The following is a 21,404-nucleotide window of genomic DNA, read 5'->3' as shown; positions in this document are numbered from 1 at the left end:
GCCTCGGCTAACCTGCTAATAGCCTTAATTTGTAAGGTAAACAGTAGAAGAGTTTGACACTCACTCACCTAAGGTGCTTTTCCTCAGCTGCTCTGCCTCTGCTGCTGCTGCCTTCCTTTGGAGGCTTTGCAGGGACTGGTGGTGTGTGGGGGGGAAGGAGGGGGGACACAGCGGCAAAAGTTACAGCCTGCCTCCGCCATGCTATCTGTTAAAGTAATTTTCTCTCAAAGAGGAATTAATTTCCTTTCTCAGGCGGCCCACAGCGCCTGTGGCACAGCCTGTGTCGTCCACCCGGATCCCCAGAGTGTGGATTTATTGTGAGTGTCCATCTGTGAAACCTGTCTGAGCCACGGAAACTCTGAAACAGTCATACAGTTTCATTTTGTTTTGTATATTATTTGATTTTAATCTGCACTGCATTTATACTATTGTCAGTATACAGTGTTATAGACAGTCTTATTGTTTTGAGTTTCAGGGATTTAGAGAGGAAGGGCATATGTGCGTCAGGTGATTATTCTTCCTTATTTTCTAATAAGATGTATGAAATATTTATTTACTATATCTGAATTTTATTATCTATATCAATTATACAACTGTTTAATTGTGTAGACTAAAACCCGATTTTATAATTTTGTTTTATATATTGTTTGTTTTCGCATCAGAAGTTATATAAATGAGTTTGATCGCAAATATATTTATTTCTATTTGAGTCTTGGTAAAGATCCATACAATAAAAATAATAGTGATAATGATAATGATAATTATTATAATTATAATAAGAGAGGAATAAAAGACTCCCAGCTGTTTACTGGCTACTTCACTACTGGAAATTAACACTTTTATCACCAAACTGATTTAGTGAGACACTGATGTGAGGACCGACAATATGAGACATGATTATTTCATGTATTTTCAGGTTGTAGGTGGTTGAAATATTTAGTTTTATATAAAACTATATAAAACTGGGGATTTTTCCTCTGGTCACTCTCAATTCCGCAAGCTACAGATTATTTTCTGTCTGCACGTACTCATTTAAAACAGTGATAAAGGATTGAGTTGAAATCTAAAATAGTTCTTTTCAATGTGTACTATTGTTACAGTAATTATTAGTAATTTTAAAGTGGCCCGAAACTTTTTATTTGATGCAATGTTTTTTAAATTAAAGCTGCTGACCTTTGCGATCTTGTATCAAAGGTAAAATTAGTACCTATATTGATGTGTTCATTGGTTTGATGACGCTTCATTTCAAAATAAGATACACAGTGATTGGTTGTACTGAATTAAAATGGACTGTGGTTGATTTTAAAGATTATACTTCCTTGGATGACGAAATGTTAACACTTATTTTAGACTAGATCTTGTTGCGCTGCAAATGATATTTTTTATTCTCTAATTATTATTTCTGAGTAAAACTTCTCATATTCCTTTTAAAGTAGCAGATAGAAGTACAGAGATTATCTGGAGCTCTTTACATCACAGGAGTACGAGACACAAGCAGACGACACCATGTGCAAAGGAAACTTTGAAGCAACAAGTTTCCTCGCCGACTGGCACAAGACTAACTGTGTTTAAAGGGGTCAAAACTGACAAAGACAGGGTGACATGCTGAGTTAACCCCTGACACCTCGCCCCCCGCCCCCCCATCTCTCCACACTCCCTCGCCTCCCCTCCCTCTCTCCCCCCTCCCCCAGCCACACCCATGAACCATTAAGGCTGTTTTCTTGCAGGGAAAAAAGATGGCCACCGGAGGTCAGATCCAAGTCCAAAATAAATTGCCTTCTTTCCTGAGGCTCAGCCATTTTAATAGTACAGATTTATTGTGCTGTGCTTTTTGGAGGGTGATCATATGTATGTGGTCAGTAGCGCGTATGCAGTCTGTGACCCAGCCTCCCTCTCACATTACACCCTATTTATAACATCCCCTCTGCCGGCTCCCCTCGTTCTGCAGTTCCTAGGAACCTCCTTCTGCTCCCAGACTCGAGCTCCAGTCCCAGTTCCTCCTGACATCTGAGAGGCTCTGCTGAAGCTTATCCTGGGCTAACTGTTTATCCTGTACAGCCTGGCAACTGGCCGCACGCTCCGGATTACCACAGGACACCCATTTCAAAACACACTTTGCTTTCTGCTGTGACTATTTGAATTGAAGGAAAAAGTTTTTGGGTTTGTCAAGGGGAAAAGAGAAGCATCTTGGATATGTGCTTGTGATCTTTTGTTTTTGGTTGATTTAGTAACGTTACCCTTTTTCACTTGCCCTTCTCACCTTTCCTGGAGGGCCGTGTGTGTTTGCATGCGATGGATCACACACTGTTCGGCTGTCTGCGGAGCCCCCACGCCCCGGCGCAGGCCCTGCATCCCGCCTTCACCCAGTCTCCCCTGACTCTGCACGGACGCTCGGACCACGTCTCCTACCCCGACCTGGCCTCCTCATCCTCCTCTTCCTCCACCTCCTCACCAGCACCCTGTATCATCTCCAGCTACCCGGCCGATGACGGCCTGTTTCCCGGGCAGCACCACCACCACCCCCACCGCGGCCACCTGCCCTCCCAGCAGCATCATCACCCACCTCAGCACCACACATCTTGGCATATCCCACAGATGCCTTCGCCTGGTGGTGCCGCACGCCACAACCTTTGCCACCCGCACTCCCACTCATCCCACGACAGTGGGCCCACACCCCCAGACCTGGGTCATCCTGGTGGGCCCAGTATGTGTGCCAGCACCCCCAGTCTGGGCAGTGGCAGTACCCCTACAGGGGCCTCCTGTGTGCCTGCAGACTTTGGCAGACAGACTCTGTCACCTGCTGAGGCTGAGAAGAGGAACAGCAAGAGGAAAAGCGACAGTTCAGGTAAGAACTTAAACTTCAAGGTTTAAGCCGAGAGTGAAAAACTGGAACAATCCTAATGGCAGAGATTTTATTCCTTTGCAAATCTGATTCATAAATAAGCTGCTTTGGACAGAAATCAAAACCAAAGCCTTAATGTAAAATTCTTCTGAGGCGTTCCCAGCACGTCTTTGTTCAGTCTTTTTGTTAGATAAACATCATCACATAAATATCAGTGTTATAAGAAATTCCAAGCAGAGCTGAAGAATAACACAAACATCTGTACTTGTCATTCTAAATCTTTCAACAGCACATAACTGCAGAGATTCTGCTGCTCTGATAGAAAAACAAAAAACTGTCTGAAAAGCAGTTTGTAGGTGTTGGCTGACACGCAGCGAGGGTGTTGCAGCAGGCAGACTGAAGCGTGGAGCAAAGGCCACATCATAACTGTGTGGGCACATCTGACTGCTGCCATGTTTTGTTTAAAAATCACATCTGGTTTGTTGCGATACTCTTCAGAGGGCAGAAAATGAGGCACACAGTAAAGAATTAATGTCATGGATTGTAAAAGACTACACCGGCGCCTCGCGCCGCACTAAACACCCGACAGACCGAAGGCTTTCAGGCTTTCTGCTCGTCTAAATCTTGTGGTTAAAATAAATCACTCAGGTTTACTGAAGTAAATGAAAGTGTGTCACATTTGACTAAATCACTGCTAAGTTCAAAGGCACTGATTGCATAGGTCATTTTCAAGTGTATGTATCTTGATAGAGTGCTACATGAATTTATCTTATTTAATTCAACATGAAAGAACAATTAATAAATCAGATATTTTCTGGTTCTTTTTTTTCATGGGTTATAAATTATTTCACTATCCTAAGTAAAATATTCCAGCACATTCCTCTGAAAAGAGCTTAAAAGAGAGTCAGAGAGATTTATTACACAGGTTTACTTTCATATATTCAACAGACAGAGTGTATGTTCTCTACAGTGACGTGCACCTGCACTATGAACTTCAAGGTCACTCTTTTTGTTGTTAAGGAATCTGTGATTTTGTAAAAAATTGTGACTTGGCACCTTCAGGCAGCTGCAGGTGTCCTGACCTTAATCTTTATAATCCCTGGCCAGTTTCTAACCATAAATAAAGCAGCTGTTTTTAAGATTTTATATTCTCCTTAAAGAGGGGCAGACACAGAATTATATAAGCTGTCTATTAATGATAATATATAAAACACAAAGAGGTTCAAAAACAAAAAAATCCCTCCTCTAGGACTGTAGTCAAATAGGTAACACCTCCCTGATGACCTGCAGAACATTTCCAACCTGCAGTCACCACAATAATCAATCACGGCATGACAAACTGCCGGGGCCGGGTCGCGGGAGTTCTCGCAGGGAACGTGATATTAGTGAGAGTTCTTAGTTTTCCAGGGAAAGTGTGCTCGGTGTTCTCTCTCTATCCATTTGAGGATTGCCGGGCCCTCAGCGCTGATCTTGCAGCCTTTTAAAGGCCTCTTTGTATGCACAGCGAATCACTTGCATTTTAACCACTGACTGATATAACTGCGTGTGAATAGTTCTTCGCTCAGGATGCTGCTGATCATCTCGGGTAGTGTGTGTTCCCTCCCCTGCTGCAGTTTGCACAACTCAAATGTGCAAAAATAATAAGAGGGCTAATTCTTAACTGACTGTAATGGATAGGGAATATAACTGCACTGGAAACTTGTATTTGTAATAATACCAAATGCTAGAGAGAGCTCCTCATTACTCACTGATTTAACAGGAACTCCAGATGTTATGTGCTGAAAAATCAGAAAGGAATCATGCAATATGAAATATGCCAACACTATCAGAGTTTTTCAAGAGGCTCGAAGGCTTAATCTTCAATCATACAGTTCTGTTTGTGCTAAATGTCCCGTTATCCACATGCAAAATGCTGCAATAGTATATCTAATTCACAAATTCAACACACCAACTCCTATTTCCTTTCCTCCTTTGTCAAATTATTTGGAAAACCTCGGCCTCAGCCTCCAAATCCCTCGTCCCCTGTAACAATAGTTACTGCATACTCATTACATGTGCTGTACATTCTCTCCACGCTAACACCAATCATGCTGATTATTAGGGGGGCTAGCTAGGTTGCTGACTCAATCAGCTGTCTAAATATCACACTGCTGCCAGTTGCATGAGATAGAGCCCTGATTGGGTTTCACCATCTGGACCAGAAACTTAAGCAAAACCTGAATTTAGATACAGAAACAATAACAAAACCCGAGAGCTCATTTCCATTCTTAGTTTTACCCCCCCACCCCCTTTTCTTTTTTTTTTTCTTTTTTTTTTTGCTCAAATATGAAGCATCTCAACTTTCTGTGTCTAATGCTCAGTTGTGATTGTTTCCTCAAGGAAGGCCACAAGGTGGGCTAATGAGATGAGCCACCTCCTTGGTATTTTCAGGTGTCTGGTTTCTGGGGGAACCTGTTCATTTTCTTGTGGGCAAGTGTTTTTAAGCCCTGCAGAGTGTCTGTCCGCTGAGCTCCTGGGTTATATTTGCATAGACCAGCGCTGTCAAGGGAGTGGTCGTCCTTTAAAAAGTTACTAGATTTTCTGTGTGGAACAATAAAAGGTGCCTGAAGTCTTATTTTGTTGAGGCAGTGTTGTAAAAAGGAAGCGTGAGGTGCTGAAAGCTTCTTGCTGGCGGCAAGTTTTAGAAAAAAACATTGGGGATGTGCTGATGCATTTAATTTCATTCTTCACCAGAAAATCCGCAGAGATTTGACTGTCCGTTCTTGCTGTGGAGAGGGTCCCTCCTGCACCGAGCCCAGTTCATTTGGGAACCCTAAACGACGTGCCCCGTCTGGGTGCATGTATTTTTCTCATATTATTCCTCCTTTTTTGTGGAGAGATGAAAGTTACAGCGGGGACCTAATTGCTGTGGTGTAGTGGCTGTATCATAAAAGCCTGCCGCTCGTTTTAACTCCAGGGCTGCTGGTCTGAAAGCAGCTGGCTGTGTTATTCTTTTATTTCTCTTTACACAGTGTCTGTGTTTACCAGAGAGAGAGCGGGTAAATACGTCCGAGGGCCGCTTCAATCAGCCACACACTGTTTGGAATCGCTCGGTTTGAAATTACAGGGAGAGAGAGGCAAGGTCAAGGGGGGAGCCGGACACAGGCTGCGGGTCAAGCAATGATCTGTTTCATTTCATAAAATTCGTGTGGGAATTCTTGCAGTTTATATATCTGTTTTGTTTGTCCTTGGCTCTAAAACTGTGCAAGTGCCATACAAATATAACTTTTGTAGAGCAGTTTCAGTTTTCCCTCATCTTCTCCTCAGCCTCTCAAGGGAGTTATTTGGTCTGAAAAAAAACACACACACTTAATTAGAAGGAAGATCCTCTTTCTGGCAGAAAAACAGGACCAACAGGGGTCCCTCCGGAGAGACAGCTTAGGTGAAGAGATAGTTTCTCCTCCTCTGACGTGGCTGCAGAAACTTCGCACTGCAGGACTATTTACAGTTTGGCTTGACACAGGCCTGCAGCATTAACACACTCTACAGAACAGGACCGCAGATGAATTTGCATGCAATCGCTGCTGCCTCCGAGTGCAATGTGCAACTGAAGCGTGCCCAACAGCGAAACCACGAAGGGCTGCTCACAATAGGAAAGTTTTGGAGGGTAAATTAACCATGCGTGTTTTCTACGGAAAGTTTTCTTCGGAAAAGCCAAAACAAAAAGTATTTTCCGGGTTGATGAGCTGAAGTGGAGATGACACATTCTGGGGATTTTTATTTATATATATATATATTTTTATATTTATATTTATATCTCCCACATTTTTCTTTAGGAAACGCATTAAATTTGTATTTGTTGCTCACACATGTATTCTTTTATATTTTCTTATTTTCATTAGAGGGAAATACACTATTACATTTCCACAGCATGCTTTCAATTAACGTTTTATGTTACACATGCATAATGTTTTGCTATGCTATTTTTTTTTTGTCTTTTTTCTTTTTTTTTTTTTTTAAGAAATGTTCATCTTATGACCACAGGAATTATTGTTTTGCTGAAAAAGAAAAGAAAAAAATAGTTGTAGTGGTACTTCGGCAGGTTTTACCACCAAAGGAGGAGTTTTTAAATAAGAAAGAAATATGTATCCTGCAGAGCTGCTTTGTTTCATATTTAAAAAACATGGCTGTAGAAGCAGATTCCTTTAAGACAAAGACAAATTAAATCCATGTCGGCAGTGTAAAAGCCAGCTTATTGTAACAGCACAGCTGCCACAGTCAGGCACACATGTGTAGCCGCCCGTGAGTCTTTCCAGCCACTTAAAGTGTTCATAAACAATGACTGAACAATAAAGTGTGATTGACAGCTCCCATTGTTTCCCTTACCTTGCCTCTTTTCTTCCCCCTGCTGACTCGCACCTGCCACATAAGATTGGCTTTATTTTTATTTTTGTTGCATATAAATCTGCCCTGAGTGGAACAGAAACCTGTGTGGTGTTTGGTTTCAGAGTCCCAGGACGGGAATTACAAGTCAGACGTGAGCAGCAAGCCCAGGAAGGAGAGGACGGCGTTCACCAAGGAGCAGATCCGAGAACTGGAGGCCGAGTTCGCCCACCACAACTACCTAACCAGACTAAGGCGCTATGAGATCGCCGTCAATCTCGACCTCACTGAAAGACAAGTATGTGCCTACCCACAGCTGCTGGTTTCCCCTTAGGTTCAGATATTATTGAACCCCCCCACATTAGCACATTAATGCCATGTTGTGAAAACAGAGGTGGCCCCGGGACAGCGACGAGGCTTTTCAGCTCGCTACTGTGTTTTTGTAACTTTGGTGCGAGGGGCTATTGTGCTCCAGATGTGGTTGTGTGACGGGACTATCATATTCCAGATGTTCCTGTCTATTCTTTCAGGCGGGCCACAGTAAAGACGGGGAGACGGGCTGAAGGAAGTGCTGTCTAGCAAGCCACTTCCTCTTTCCCACTGCCCCTGCAAACCCAGATTGGTCTCAGAGCGTGGGCCGCGTTGCTGTAAAAATGCAGGCACATGAAATAAATAACAGGAGACAAATGGTTGGGGGAAGGAAACGGCGTTCAGCCTGTTGTTCTCTGACACCCGTTTGGAAGCTGTAAGTCACACTTAGTTGACACCTTGCCAGTGATATTTTACAGCGTGATGAACTGAATGTGAAGGACAGACTGGGGCGTTTCAGGTGATACCGCACAACTTAAGATCCCAAGGATATACAATGTGTGAGCCTCATAGATCAAGTGTTTGTAAAGATTTATTTATCTTATGTCACGCTATGTTAATAATTATTAATAATTGCATTAACCAAGTTAAAAAAAAAACTACAAAACTTGCTGATGAACTGACATAAGTCCTCTACTGTAGTAGACCTTTCTCCATGTCAACATTTTAATTCGTATAACTAACAACAACAGCAATGGCTGCATTCCATTTAGCATCTAGACCCTGCTGTTTTTATTGTGCATGCTGCTTCAATGGCACAGATTACTGGGACACCTAAATGGAACGGAGCCATTATTGATGTTATTGGTTACACATGCTTTTCCTTAATAAAATGTCAGCCTGTGAGAAAGCTGGTCTATAGGCAAGGCAGGTTTATTTGTACAGTCGACAACAAGGCAATTTAAAGTGCTTTATATAATTCAAAACAAGATGAGATATACAAGAAACACGAGACAAAAGAAACAGACATCATAGGAATTAAAAGAGTAGCATAAAAAGCACAAGATATGAATAAATAGTCCCAACTTTAATTTAATAAAGGCAGTTATCAAAAGAAAAATCAAAACTGTTGATTTAAATGAACCGAGAGTTGGCACAAACCTGAAGTTTACAGACTTTAAATGTCTTTATAACCATCACTGCTTTCCTTTAGTTAATGCATTCAGCACATAGTCCCAGTAGACTATCGATCCGTTTTGCTGCGGCCCAGTGAGCTGAAAACATCAGTGGTGCTGTCAGGGTTTGGGGTTTAGTTCCCCGCTCTAAAAATACACAGAAAACACTCGTGGTTCTGTGTGAGGGGTGTCGGATAAAAACGTCACAAAAAGGAATCTCCCAGTGAATGAAATTGTCTGCAGGTGTGTTTTAATGGCCTCTCCAAGTAAAGTGAGTTGTAAACCTGCTCAGTCACATTTAAGATCTGACTCATCAATCCGAAAAGCAACTGGAAACTGTGACATGAAAAGTGATATCAGACTGTGTAAGTGATCATCTGCTTTTGCTTAATATTACAAAACTTAAAAAAAAAAAAAACTTTGAAGGAATACATCTTAATACCAGCACGTCAGGCAAAGCTCCATTTAACTCCACAGGGCCACCGAGCACAGAGAGCCACCATAATTCCACTTCAGCTTTCTCCCAGACCGTTGCAATTAATCTTTTTGTGGCTCGAAGCAGCATTAAATGTGCATGAAATTTCTGCAGCTCATGCAGCACAAGTTGTGTGTGACCTCAGCTTTGTCGGGGGGAAATTATACAGCAGGAGATAGTGAGGTAAATATTGGCATTACAATCAGTTGGCCACGGCGTTTGATTTATGCTGCATGAGCTGTTTGGAGAAGTTTGATGGATGTTCTATGCCGTGAAAACTGGAGTATTTTCAAAGATGGCAGAGGTGGAGCTACAGGGGCCTAGGTTGCTGTAGGTTGAGAGTTTAAACCAGAATAGGAAAGAAAAAGTAAAGACTTCAAGATGTAAGTTTTGGATTGAAATATTACCAGTGCACAAACATTTTTATTTTTGTAAATAACTAAATCAAAACCATAAAATTTAGTTGTAAAGTGAATGTTGTTTTAGACCTGTAAGTTACATATAACTATTGTTTTAACAGCATTTAAAGGACTAAATCTCAGAGTGAAGTGGGTAGTAATTACACGCTGAAGTGTAGTCACTGAAATGCTGATAAAACAACTGCTGTGACTAACCTAGATGTCATCTTTCAGCTAAATTTAGCTCAGTTTTAAGCTAGCTGTCTAGCTGTGATTAAAGGTTGCAAACCAAATCACAGCAGTCCAGTGCTTGCTGTGTTTTAATCATGTATTTCATTATCAGTATTGTGTTTTTTGGCCTGTTTCATGGTGTAAAAGTGAAGACGTTGAGCGGCCTGTTAATGCTAATGGATGCTTAAACGAACTATCGAGGGTTAAAATGGACGTAGAGGTCAGGACTATGGTGTGATGTGTTGTGAGTGTGCAAGAGCGTGTGTGTGCACGGAAGCCTTGAGGATCACATGTTTGGTTTGACATTAGAGCCTGGCATAAATAAGCGATCCCTTGCTGGAGTCCTCTCTCACCCCCCACCACCCCGTCCCCCCCCCCACCCCCCCCCGTCCCCCCGTCCCCCCTCCTGCTCTCAGAAAAGGCCCAGAGGCTTGTAAAGAATCCGAAGCGATACTCAGCACGGCGTACGCCCCTGACGTGTAAGACAAACGTTTGTGCTGTCAACTAACTTCCTCACCATGTGACCACTCGGTCCCCTCGGAATGACACTCCCCAAAAATAAACCCACCCCCACCCTGTGCGCCACCCCCCACCCCCCACCCCATCCCTCCTCCTCCTCCCCCTCCACTCAGGCGCATGTGTCGACACTCAGGGAGCCTCTGCTGCTACTTGACGTGCAAACCTTTTTAAGCAACAGCTTAATCATCAATCTGAGAGACGTAAATACGGTTGAGGCTGTTGAGTCAGGGAAAAACAGGTAGACGCCAAGTGGCAGATGGAACAGTACATGCACACATAATTGCTGCAGTAGAAATAGCTGCCAAACTTTTGGAGAAAGTTGCTGTCAAGCTGTAAAGCTTCCTAATTGCTTCTTGATTATTTTTTTGTGACAGTTTGCTCTCTGCTTAAGAGCAATGCTTTTGACACTTTCTGTCTACTTCACCACGTAGGTGAAGGTGTGGTTCCAGAACCGGAGGATGAAGTGGAAAAGGGTGAAGGGCGGCCAGCAGGGGGCAGCAGCTCGGGAGAAAGAACTGGTGAACGTGAAAAAGGGGACTTTGCTGCCGTCAGAGTTCTCTGGCATCGCAGCGCTCCACCACTCGACGGACTCCTTAGCCAACGAGGACAGTCACGACAGCGACCAGAGCTCCGAGCACGCTCACTTATGATGCATACACACACCCGCCACCCCCCACCCACCCACCCACCGCCCCCCCTGCCCCTCCCCCTCCGAGTACAGGCCCTGCCTCTGCCTCAGGACTGTCCTTAGAAGGACTGCTGTTTGCTGATTCGCCATCGTCATACAACGATGCTAAATAAGTGTACAAATGTACAGTGGAATGATGTGTGTTAGAGAATACAGTCATCATGCAGGCAAAATGTATATTTCAAGAACTGAGCACATAAAGCAAGATGGTGAAATATTTCAAAATGCCATTGGTTAAAAATTTCCTTTATAAGTGTCAAAAAAAAGAATATTATAAATATTGAAATGTGACGTTTTGGCTACAGAAATTTACATTTTGGAAATCATATTTAGTCAAACTGTTGTAAACATTCCATGTTGTGTGCCTTGAGAGAAGCAGGCTGCGGCTTTGATTTGCACTGTTGAACATACAGTCTGCGCCTCAATCAGTTTCTACTGTATAAAATGTAAATTACAATGTAATTGAGATATTGATCAAATCAAGTGCCAGGAGGTCAAATTTGCCTAGCTAATATAAATGATCTGTAAATATTCCTCAGTATTGTCTTACCTTAACAATAATTTTATACCCACACTATTCAGCTCATGCAGTAATAAACACTGACAGTTCTTTAGTTTTCTGCCTGGTGATGACATTTTGTAAACAAATCTGAAACCTGAAAGAAGCATTTTATTAAATCTTTTTTCAGGGACAGTTGCAAATTGAATAAAATTTAACCAGTGGTAAATGGAATTTCTTATGATTTCATGTCTTTCCATCTGTGCATCCATTCATCCAGATGAATCCAGGCTGCTGTATTTGTGTTTCATGAAGTGAGGCTGAGATGAATTAAACATTGCACAGAGTGTAGAAAGCTGGTGATGGGGGCGCATGCTAAATTCACCTTTGCCTCGGGGTAAGGTCAGGATTCCTGCCAAGACTCAGAGAGAGAGAACCCGCAAAGGATCGTATTCTGTTACAAAATCCAGTTGAAAATAATTTCATGACTTGATCTCGTCTTTCACCACATTATGATTGTGCATTCTAATTTGTTTGAGGAGGCACCTCACACGGCATGTGAGGTTTGTCTGTTTTTTTTTTCTTCTTTCCCCCGAAGCAATCCATGATCCATGATGAATGGGATCCATATTTTAAACACTGCAACTGCAGTTCAGTGAAAACTATTGAGGACATTCACCTCTTCTTTTTCCACTGGGCCTCAATACACTAACTTAAACACAGTATAAACTTAAAAGTATAAGTCAAAACACACAATCTTCACCTGCAGCGGCCAGCTGAAAAAAACAAAACAAATTAAGAACGTTTGGCTTAAAACCGTCAATATGTGCATTTAAATTACAGTGTGACTAGAGTCCTGTTTTAACATGAGCTCCGTGATCATAAGACGAGCAAGCACAATTAGGGGAATCCACTAATTTTTGTATCTTCTCCTGATAGTAAGTGACAGTCTATGGAAGCACCGCAATGTTAAATGATGTTTTGACCATTTGATCATTAGGGAGTTATCAGGCTCTGCATTCATCAATCTACTGGGCCCTGTAACAGGTGACACTATCGTCTAACCTGTCCTTGAATCCCACCTGCACCCAGGTGAAGAGCAGATACTCAGCTGTGTAACCAGGCCTTATATCTAAGTGTGTCAAAGGATGAACCCTCTGCAAGCTAAGGGCTGGTTTACACTGGACAAGAAGTGGCTTATATAATGTGCTGACCACGTAGGAAATGTAAAGTGTTTTTACCTGACAGCCACACTCACAAGCAGTTTTACCATCCAACTATCACCTCAACGCTCTTTGGCTACTGGCCTCTCCTTGCCATTCATCAAAGAACCCTTATCAACAATGGACAGGGTAGATACTAGCCTGATAATGTTTATTATGAATTAATCTACAGTCTTTAAGGGTATAACTGAAGTAAACTTGTCTGATGGGTAGATTTGTGATATTTAAGCTGAGAAAATGTGTTATCTCCAAAATGTTTTTATCAATAACTTTGAAAAATATCCTTGTTGCTGCTTAATAACACGACCTTTAGTCATTCCTGTGTATAAAGAGTTAAAAAAAAGTGTCCTCAGCCTGTACAAAACTTTTTCCCTTTATTGTTATTCGTCTTTCCTTCTCCCCTCAGTTACTTTTCCATCTGGTCTGACAAACCTGATCTGATTATGGGTTTCTCTAAACTCTTCTTTGCTGTGAGTACCAGGTCTGTGGCTTTCATTGAGGACACACAGTTAATGTCCTCTGTATATTTTCTGGGAATTTTATCAATCTGAGGGGAGTTTACCCACTACAACTAAAAACTTCCACATGGTGGATATTTTAGAAGCTAATCTCTTTTTTAAGACTAATATGAAAGTAACAGTTTTACATTTTGGAAAATACTCTAATTCGCTTTCTGGCGGTGAGTAGATAAGAAGACTGATAAAACTTTCATATAGGTCTCTTAAATATAAGGCAGCAGGCAGCGGTCGATTAGCTTAGCTTAGCACATAGACTGGAAACATTGGTAACAGTCGGCTCTGTTACAAAATCCACCTGCACAAAAGCAGAACAATAATTTGCAAACAATTAAGCACCTCCATTTAATAACACTGACCGCTCCAGCTCCTGCATAAATGAAATAAATATATAGACAAACGGGAAGATATCTTAGTTTACCGCAGGTTTAAAGGAGCTATTTGTAAGTTTTGCTCTTGCTACATAGCTAACGTTAGCATCAACAGCTGTTTACTTACCAGTCTTGCCAAGGGCTTCTGTCATTGTTGTGCTTATAATACAAGAGGTTATACTGCGTTCTCTGAGCCGCCTGGAGGCTACAGTGACGAGATTTGGGGAAGTGACGAGATTTGGGGAAGTGACGAGATTTGGCCGACCGGGCCGGGGCTAGCTTGTTAGCATGCTAACTTTATTAGAAGAAAAAAAGGGTTAGAAATATAAGCAAAACAAGAGGTTTGCTTTTATCCACTGGAGGAAGCTGTCGTTGAGTAAACGAGTGAAGTTTGTTCGTAACATTTCTTCTAGACTGGTAAGTAAGCGGCCGCTAAAGCTAACGTTAGCTATGTAGCGATAGCAAAACTTTAGCTAGAAGTGCTCAACTGTTAAACTTTTCAAGTGCCAGCTATATATTGAGGAATGAAGGTTCATATTATAATATTGTTGGAAACAAAAATATACAAAGACATTTGAACTTTATTTTTGGTTAAAATTAGGAAAAAAAAAAACTTGAGGAGGGAAAGGGGGCGGGGAACTTTTTGTTTTTACTTCCGGCCCTGTTGAGTATCAATGCTTCAAGCACCTTTTACATCCAAATCCTTTTAAAAAAAAAAAAAAAAAGAAATAACACCAGTCAAACAAAGACTGATCATGCATGACCAGATAGAAAACTCTATTACATAACCACGAACTCTCGCGAGATAAAGCCACTCGGGAACGCGACACCTGGAAGTGCCCTGGCCGGTGCTGACCAAAGGTAAATTCGCCGCCTATAAAAGAAGCGGGATTAGAAGGTAAATGGTCGCAGTAACTGAATCCTGCAGCCGCTTTAAAGCGACACGGACTCGGTTTCCTGTGTGTGAGAAGTTCGCTCCTGAGCTGACACGCTCTCCGTTTCACAAACTGACCTACTTAAAACTCGAGACAGACAAAAACACGGCTGTGAAACGGTGGAAAGAGGAGACCGGTTCGTGCAGGAGCTGAGCCTTCAGTGTGAAACACCTGCACAGGTAACAGAAGCTCACCCTGGAGCACAGCCGGGGACTGGCTATGGCTGAAGCGGCGGTGCCCGGTTCGGTGTCCACGGGGGTCCGGGCCATGTTTTTGATGCTCACACCGAATGAGTCGTCCTTTGAGAAAGTGGAGGATGTTCCTCAGTATGTGCAGCAGGTGGGTATCACATCGCTCTCACTCACTTCTAATAAATGTGATGATTTGTTGTGCAAATGTCAAACGAGTCCTCCCCCTCTTCCCTCAGGCGACCTTTACTGTGATTTACTGTAGTAGAAGAAATCAAAGCGTTTTCCTTTTCTTTTGCTTTTATTTTTTTATCTTTTTATTGGAATGGATTCAGCAAAAGTGGGCCATATATTTTTGGCAAATATCCCAAGTTACCACAACAAATATTCCCTCACCAGTTGTGTTTTTGTGAAAGATAAAGCCTCTCTTAACAAGTTCATGTTTGGTTTTGAAGAGAATTGATTTCTGTTTAAAAGTCATAGACTCAAACCCACAAACGCCCCTCACCCCAGCCCCTTTCTTTTTCTGTCTTTACTCAGGGTTAAAGGGACAAAGACAACACGTCAGCTCTGTTACATAATTCAATACATCTGCATAAAACACAAAAATGCAATTGTGTTTTTTTCTAATATAGATCAAGCTCCTCACGTGCAGATTTTTTGGCAAGCAGTTTGAATATGTATTAATTACATGGCAGTAGACTAACCCATATGACTAAAGGCTTATTTTAAAATCAGTTGTAGGTTTACACACTTCTCTGCTGGACTGAAGAAACTTATCCAAACTTTTTCCCTTCCCCAAACTTTCTCTAAAGCCAAAAACAGGCTTCTTTTTTTTTTTCCAGGAGCAGCCATATTTTATAATCTTATATTATGTTAACCTGCTAAGTTAGTTAGGTTAAGATTTATTTGTTCAGTCTTGCTGAGATAAAGATAATCGTTGTGCAAATGAGACCCGAGAGAGCAGGTTACAAACTGTATGCCAAAGACAAATCAGTCACATGAAACAGTCTTCTCACACACAGACACAAAACAAACACGAAGCGAGTTTAAAGAATCTAAAACTTCCAGAGGAATGTGAGTCACTAACTTCAGTTCATACTAGTAGTAAGTGAATACAGGAACAAACTGAGACCAGTTTTTCAGGGAAGAGACAAGGAAGTTTTTGAGTGGACCTGTTTGGTGATTTATTATATTGTAATTAAAGTAAAGCTGGTAATTATGTCACCAGCTGAGATAGTAAGGCTGTATAAATGTGGCTGCTATTCAGCTCATTTATCTTTCTCTACAAGTTTCAGATATGAAAGGACACTTTGATACCGTAATCAGGAATTTCAACACACTTTCTTGTCTGAGTAAATAACGTGCAGATGTAAAATGACGTCCAAACACAAGCACCGGTGCAATAACTTAGCCTGAGGTAAAGGGTTTACACAGTCCCAACACTTACCAGTTTGACCAGAGCTGTAACAGGCAGTAGAATAATCATCTACATCAAATTTATAAGCAATTTTTTTGATAAGTGATCAGTTGTTTTAGTCATTTTTTGTCAGCATATTCCTGATGAGGGTTTTGATGAAGTCTTGTTTAAACTTCTGGTCATTTCTTTAAGTAAAGATGTCAAATATTTGCAGGCTCCAGCTGTGAAATGTGTGGATATGATGCTTTTGTTTGTCATACTGCACATTATATAAAACTGAATATCAAGACATTTAAATCTCATCTCCTACGGCTGCACAGGCAGTTTTAACACCGATCGATTAATAGAGAAAATAACAAGCAGATTAATGTTCAACCCTCAGTCTCACTTCTCAATGACAACACAGTTACACTGGTGCTTGTATCTTATACTGGAACTAAAGTCATGAAGTACATGCAGTGAGGAAAAGAAGGCCTCGGCCTCAAAACTGTATTTAAGTGCAGAACTTAAGTAAATCTACATAATCACTTAAGTTAAAGAAGTCGGGGGTTTCTCCTGCTTCTCACTGTCAGTTTACGGTGTCTCGTTTGTCTTTTATTATGGCGAATGTCTGGTGCAGGTTTTAACAGCACATGTTTGTTATGAGGTTTTATGGGGCACATCAGGGGAGGAGAACAATTACCCCCACAGCAGGAGTCCTTATAATCCACTACCAAACATGATTAAACAAATTTGTTATTGCTGCAGGGCTTGGTGGTGATAAAAGTTAGCATGGGTGTGTGTGTGTGTGTGTGTGTGTGAGTGAGAGAGGAGTTTGTGACTCAGCACTGTTTACAGTTTGCGTCATTAATTATTCTGCACAACCGTTGTTCTCTGATCCCAACAGGCCAAATTAATTAGTAAAAAAACAAAACACAATCTTCTAATTTTGGAGTTGTTTGGAGTTATGACTTTGCGGGTTGTTTCCAGGTCTCTCAGCTTTTTCGGTGAATTGAATGCAAACACAATATTACTCAGACAGCTGTGATAAAAGTGTATTGTCAGTCTACATGTTTTTGGCCAACATCAGTCATCCGCAACCTTATAAACAACAAAAGAGAAAAGAGGCTGTTTGGGGGAAATACAGACATCTGGTCCACAAATGTCATGCTGCATGTAAGGTTGAATTCAGAAGAAAATAAAATAAAATTATTAGAGGCCACAACAAACAGTCCACACAAGCTCAAGTATGCTGCAGTATAAAATAGGCTTCCACTAGTGTGATTTTTAGTTTATTTGTTCAAAGAATAAAACGCAGGGAAAGACATTTCATTGCATGCAAGATCAAAAAGGGAGACAGAGAAAACAACATTTAAAGAACGGAAAAATGGAAACAGTGATGGAAAAGGTCACAGACACATGTCACAAAGAAGAAAAAAAAACAAAAACAAACACAAGCTTTTCCCCCTCATCATCTACAACATGAGCGTGAGCTTCCACTGCTGTATAATTTTGTCCCGAGCTGTCAAGAAGCTGCGGAGGTAAAACTATCTGCTGGACAGGAGAGGGAAAAAAAGGAGGGGAGGTCTTAGGCCGGCGTCCAGGAAGATAATCTGTCTCTCAGCGGGTTTGGAGGAGGTCTGCCTGCGCTGCGAGCCCATTTGTTAGCTGCAGCTCCGCAGTCGGCTGCCAGATGTTGGAGCGTTGCGTGTGATCGCATGTCCCTGTTGGTGCTCTCGCCTCTGCCTGCACACACACACACACACACTCACATCACACACACACACACACACACACACACACACACACACACTCACATCACACACCTGCATGTTAAAGTGGAAGCATTCACATGTGGATATGCACACGTGTGCATGCACAGTCACTCTCATTTCCATCCACACATGAATACACACACACACACACACACACACACACTTCCTCCCTCCCCACCTGCAGATGTGCTCCTCTGCAGTGTCGTCACGCCCTCGCTCCTGGCGGCGGCCATGTGTCCCAGTTACTTGCAGCGACTTGGTCAATGAGCGCCTTCGAGCTAAAGCTAACCAGCGTGGGCTGACACGCCGCTGAAGTCGCAGTCGTGACCTGTTTGCTAACCCCGTCCCTCACTAATTTGTTCCATGTTTGACAAACCCATTAAGAGGTTATTACATGTTTCCAGCTCAGTTAGAAATAGAGGCCTGTCACTGACTGTTCGGTTTGCGTTCACCATTTGTTTTGTCACAACTAGTTACTGAACGTCGTCCATTAAAAAAAACAAAACATATTTTCATTTTTGGTTTGTTTGTTACTAATTAAAATGAATTGTCTTTGTGGATCACACATTTTTCAGCCATATTGCTGCAGCATGTGTTTATAGTTTGTAATGCAGAACAATCTGCAGCAAGTTATTTTTTATAAAGACTGATTCATTTAACTTGACGTATTATTGTGTGAAAAACAAATTGAAGCAAGTGAAGTTTTCATTTCTTCTTTATTGTTGTACCCACTTTAAAAAACTGTAGATTTGCACCTTTAATCTTCACATTTTCACATGGAGTTGGATGAAATGGGCTGATTTATGTTGGGAGGGGAGCAGGGTCCCAGAAGTAAAAGTCTTCTTTTACTTCAAGCTTTCCAAGGCTTGGATGGACATGAAAACCCTCCTGAAACTCTCAGTACAAAATATGAGCAACTAGAAAATGTCTTGTGCTTTCATATAAAGTCAAAGGTAAAAGTCTGCGCACATAAAAATGTATATAGAGAAGTTAGCTACGACTCCCAAGGTACATTTCAGTAAGAATCACTCTGTTGTGTCCACGCTATCAGCAGCAACAGGCTCAATGAATTCAACGTGGCGCAGCGTTTTGTTCCTAAATTCAATGACGAAATGTTCTGAATGTGGCTCAGCACTGATTGAAATTATAGTTTATGTTAAGGTCTCATTTTCTATTCATTTGTTTCGAAGTAGGGATTCACAATGGGGACGAAATCTTTGGAGCCAAAGGGCTTCACCCGTCTGGAGCGAAGGTTTGGTAACTTACTTGTGCAGCAGAAAAGGATCTCTGGGTAAAATGTAAATGAAGAATATAATTAACAATGACTTAAATATTGTATTCTTAGACTTAACTAGTCATGAAAGGCCTGCTAGCATGCTTCCTGTTCCTGCTAGCTGCACGTCATTATGGATTTTCTGGCGGTTACTTACCCAGATAGCAAAATAAATCCAGCCCACATGCTACTTTTCTTCTGGCCGGTTCCACGGCCCGAATCTGGCCCATATATATATATATATATATATATATATATATGTGACGATTGTCAGATGCCACTTTCACATCTGGACCAATTCTGGTGAATAATACTGGAGGATAACAGCTGGAATCTGCCAGACTTAAGCCTTGCTATATGGGTAGCTAACGGCTAACGGCTAACGAGCTTGATGTTACCTAGATGCCCCTTTGTATTTTGTCAGTTTATTAGTTTCACCATCTCTCGCTCCTTGTTTTGTTTCGCTTGGCGTCCACCGGACATCGCTATAAAATGAAAACGTGTTTTGTTATCCCTGATGTTTAACTGAACCAGTGAGATCATTTCTGCCTCCAGTGCAGCTCCGCTCAGACAAATGTTTGTGATCTCCGATCTGCCAATACATTGTGGCTTTAGACCCGCTGCTCCGGCCTCGCACAGTGAAACAAACATCATGGATCAGCAGACATGAAAGTCCCGCAAGCGTTTAGCTCATCAGCCAAAACAAATAGTCGAGCTCGACACAACTGGTAAAAGCAACATTGGACTTGAAACTGTCTTGTTTTCACAGTATGTAACAGTGCTGAGTCATGATTCCCTGTGTGTGTGTGTGTGTGTGTGTGTGTGTGTGTGTGTGTGTGTGTGCGTGCGTGCGTGCAGGCCACTCCTGTCTTTGTAGGGCTGATCGTTCTGGAGCTGGTGGTGAGCTTGCTGAAGACAGGAGCCCCGGCGGTCACCATCAGTGATGGACTCACCTCCATCTCTTCTGGAATGATCTCCAGACTCCCATTGTGAGTGTTTGGGCAGGTCGCACTGAACGATGCACAAAGATCACAGTACTGCGTGTAGTACCAGAACAACTAATGTGCTACACGGTTTGACTTTTATCTCTTATTATCAGACATTTGTATCATTACCATAGCTGTTTGTTTTGCTCCTTTTCTTATCCTGAAGTTAGCATGCTAACTAGCTAGCCCCGGTCCGATTGGACTGTCTCTTCACTTTCCGATACCGAGTCACTGTAGCTCCTGAAGTAGTGCAGCTAAGAGGACGTGTTATAACCTCTTTTATAAATCAGTCAAAGATAAGACGGTTAAGCACGACGCTCTTGATTACACAACATTTCTACACTATTTTTGATTTGGTACCATTATTATGGAAAGTGCATAAAACCATTTTCAGCATAATTTGTAATTTGCTAGACTGATTTAAATGTATATATATTTATTTATTCACAAATAATACACTAGACTGTTGCATCATATGCACCTTAAAATTGCATGTAGTTGTTTTTGTGGGATTGTGAAACCCACAAAAAAACAGTTTGTCCTGAAAACTGTTTAAAAGAAGGTAAAATATCTGCTGCGTGTTCCCACATTATTATGTATTCTGTCCTGAAATGTGACTTCCACAGACTTCTGTAGCCCTCTAAATGGAAAACAGCTACAGAGCTGAAAAAGACAGACAAGGCATCTCGCCAGCGTGGTCTCATTACTATTTTTGAGATTCGGTTGGACGGAGAGTTGAATTTTGATGTTTGATCGTACAGAAGATGCTGATTATAAAGTAGGAGGTTTATGATGCAGCACGATCATCACACACTGAAGAGCTCAGACGATACATGAGCCGAAGGTTAAAGAGGTGATGCTCTGACTCTCCCCTCCCTCAGGTTGCTGATGAGAAGCTGTGAGCTGACGGCTTACATGTATGTGTGGGACCGGTACCGCCTGGTGGAGCTGCCCTGGGACTCTGCCTGGACCTGGTGGTTCACCTTCCTGGGGGTGGACTTCTGCTATTACTGGTTGCACCGCCTCGCTCACGGTACCGACACCAGACGCTCGCACTGATGTACACAGAAAACGATAGGGAGTGGAGTTTAGTTTGCTGAAACTTTTTTCATATCACTCTCTCTTGTTTTGGCAGTAGCGTCGTGGCTAAGCCGTCTTTGCTGTGTGGTTTCTGCGTATTCAATAAAAAAAAAACAATACGCACATCCTGAGTGTTTTTCGACATAAAAGCAGACACAAGG

The 21,404-nt window shown here is 41.9% G+C and overlaps 2 protein-coding genes across 2 annotated transcripts in view; both read left to right on the top strand.

The window, feature by feature from the left end:
* Positions 1 to 1,741: 1,741 nt before the first annotated feature.
* On the top strand, positions 1,742 to 11,732 carry meox2a (mesenchyme homeobox 2a). Its single transcript, XM_056381757.1, has 3 exons — positions 1,742 to 2,845; positions 7,330 to 7,502; positions 10,743 to 11,732. Exons 1-3 carry the CDS (start codon positions 2,293 to 2,295, stop codon positions 10,959 to 10,961), a joined length of 945 nt encoding a protein of 314 aa, XP_056237732.1. The 5' UTR covers positions 1,742 to 2,292; the 3' UTR covers positions 10,962 to 11,732.
* A 2,674-nt stretch (positions 11,733 to 14,406) lies between these two features.
* agmo (alkylglycerol monooxygenase) overlaps positions 14,407 to 21,404 on the top strand; it is a 47,430-nt gene continuing 40,432 nt past the window's right edge. Inside the window, exons 1-3 of the mRNA XM_056380968.1 lie at positions 14,407 to 14,881; positions 20,036 to 20,166; positions 21,045 to 21,196. Coding sequence (XP_056236943.1) covers positions 14,762 to 14,881; positions 20,036 to 20,166; positions 21,045 to 21,196 — 403 coding nt within the window. The 5' untranslated portion in view covers positions 14,407 to 14,761. The remainder of the gene's footprint in view (positions 14,882 to 20,035; positions 20,167 to 21,044; positions 21,197 to 21,404) is intronic.

Source organism: Seriola aureovittata, chromosome 7 (genome assembly GCF_021018895.1).
Source record: "Seriola aureovittata isolate HTS-2021-v1 ecotype China chromosome 7, ASM2101889v1, whole genome shotgun sequence".
Classification (NCBI taxonomy): domain Eukaryota; kingdom Metazoa; phylum Chordata; class Actinopteri; order Carangiformes; family Carangidae; genus Seriola; species Seriola aureovittata.
This window is presented reverse-complemented; position numbering and strand designations above follow the sequence as displayed.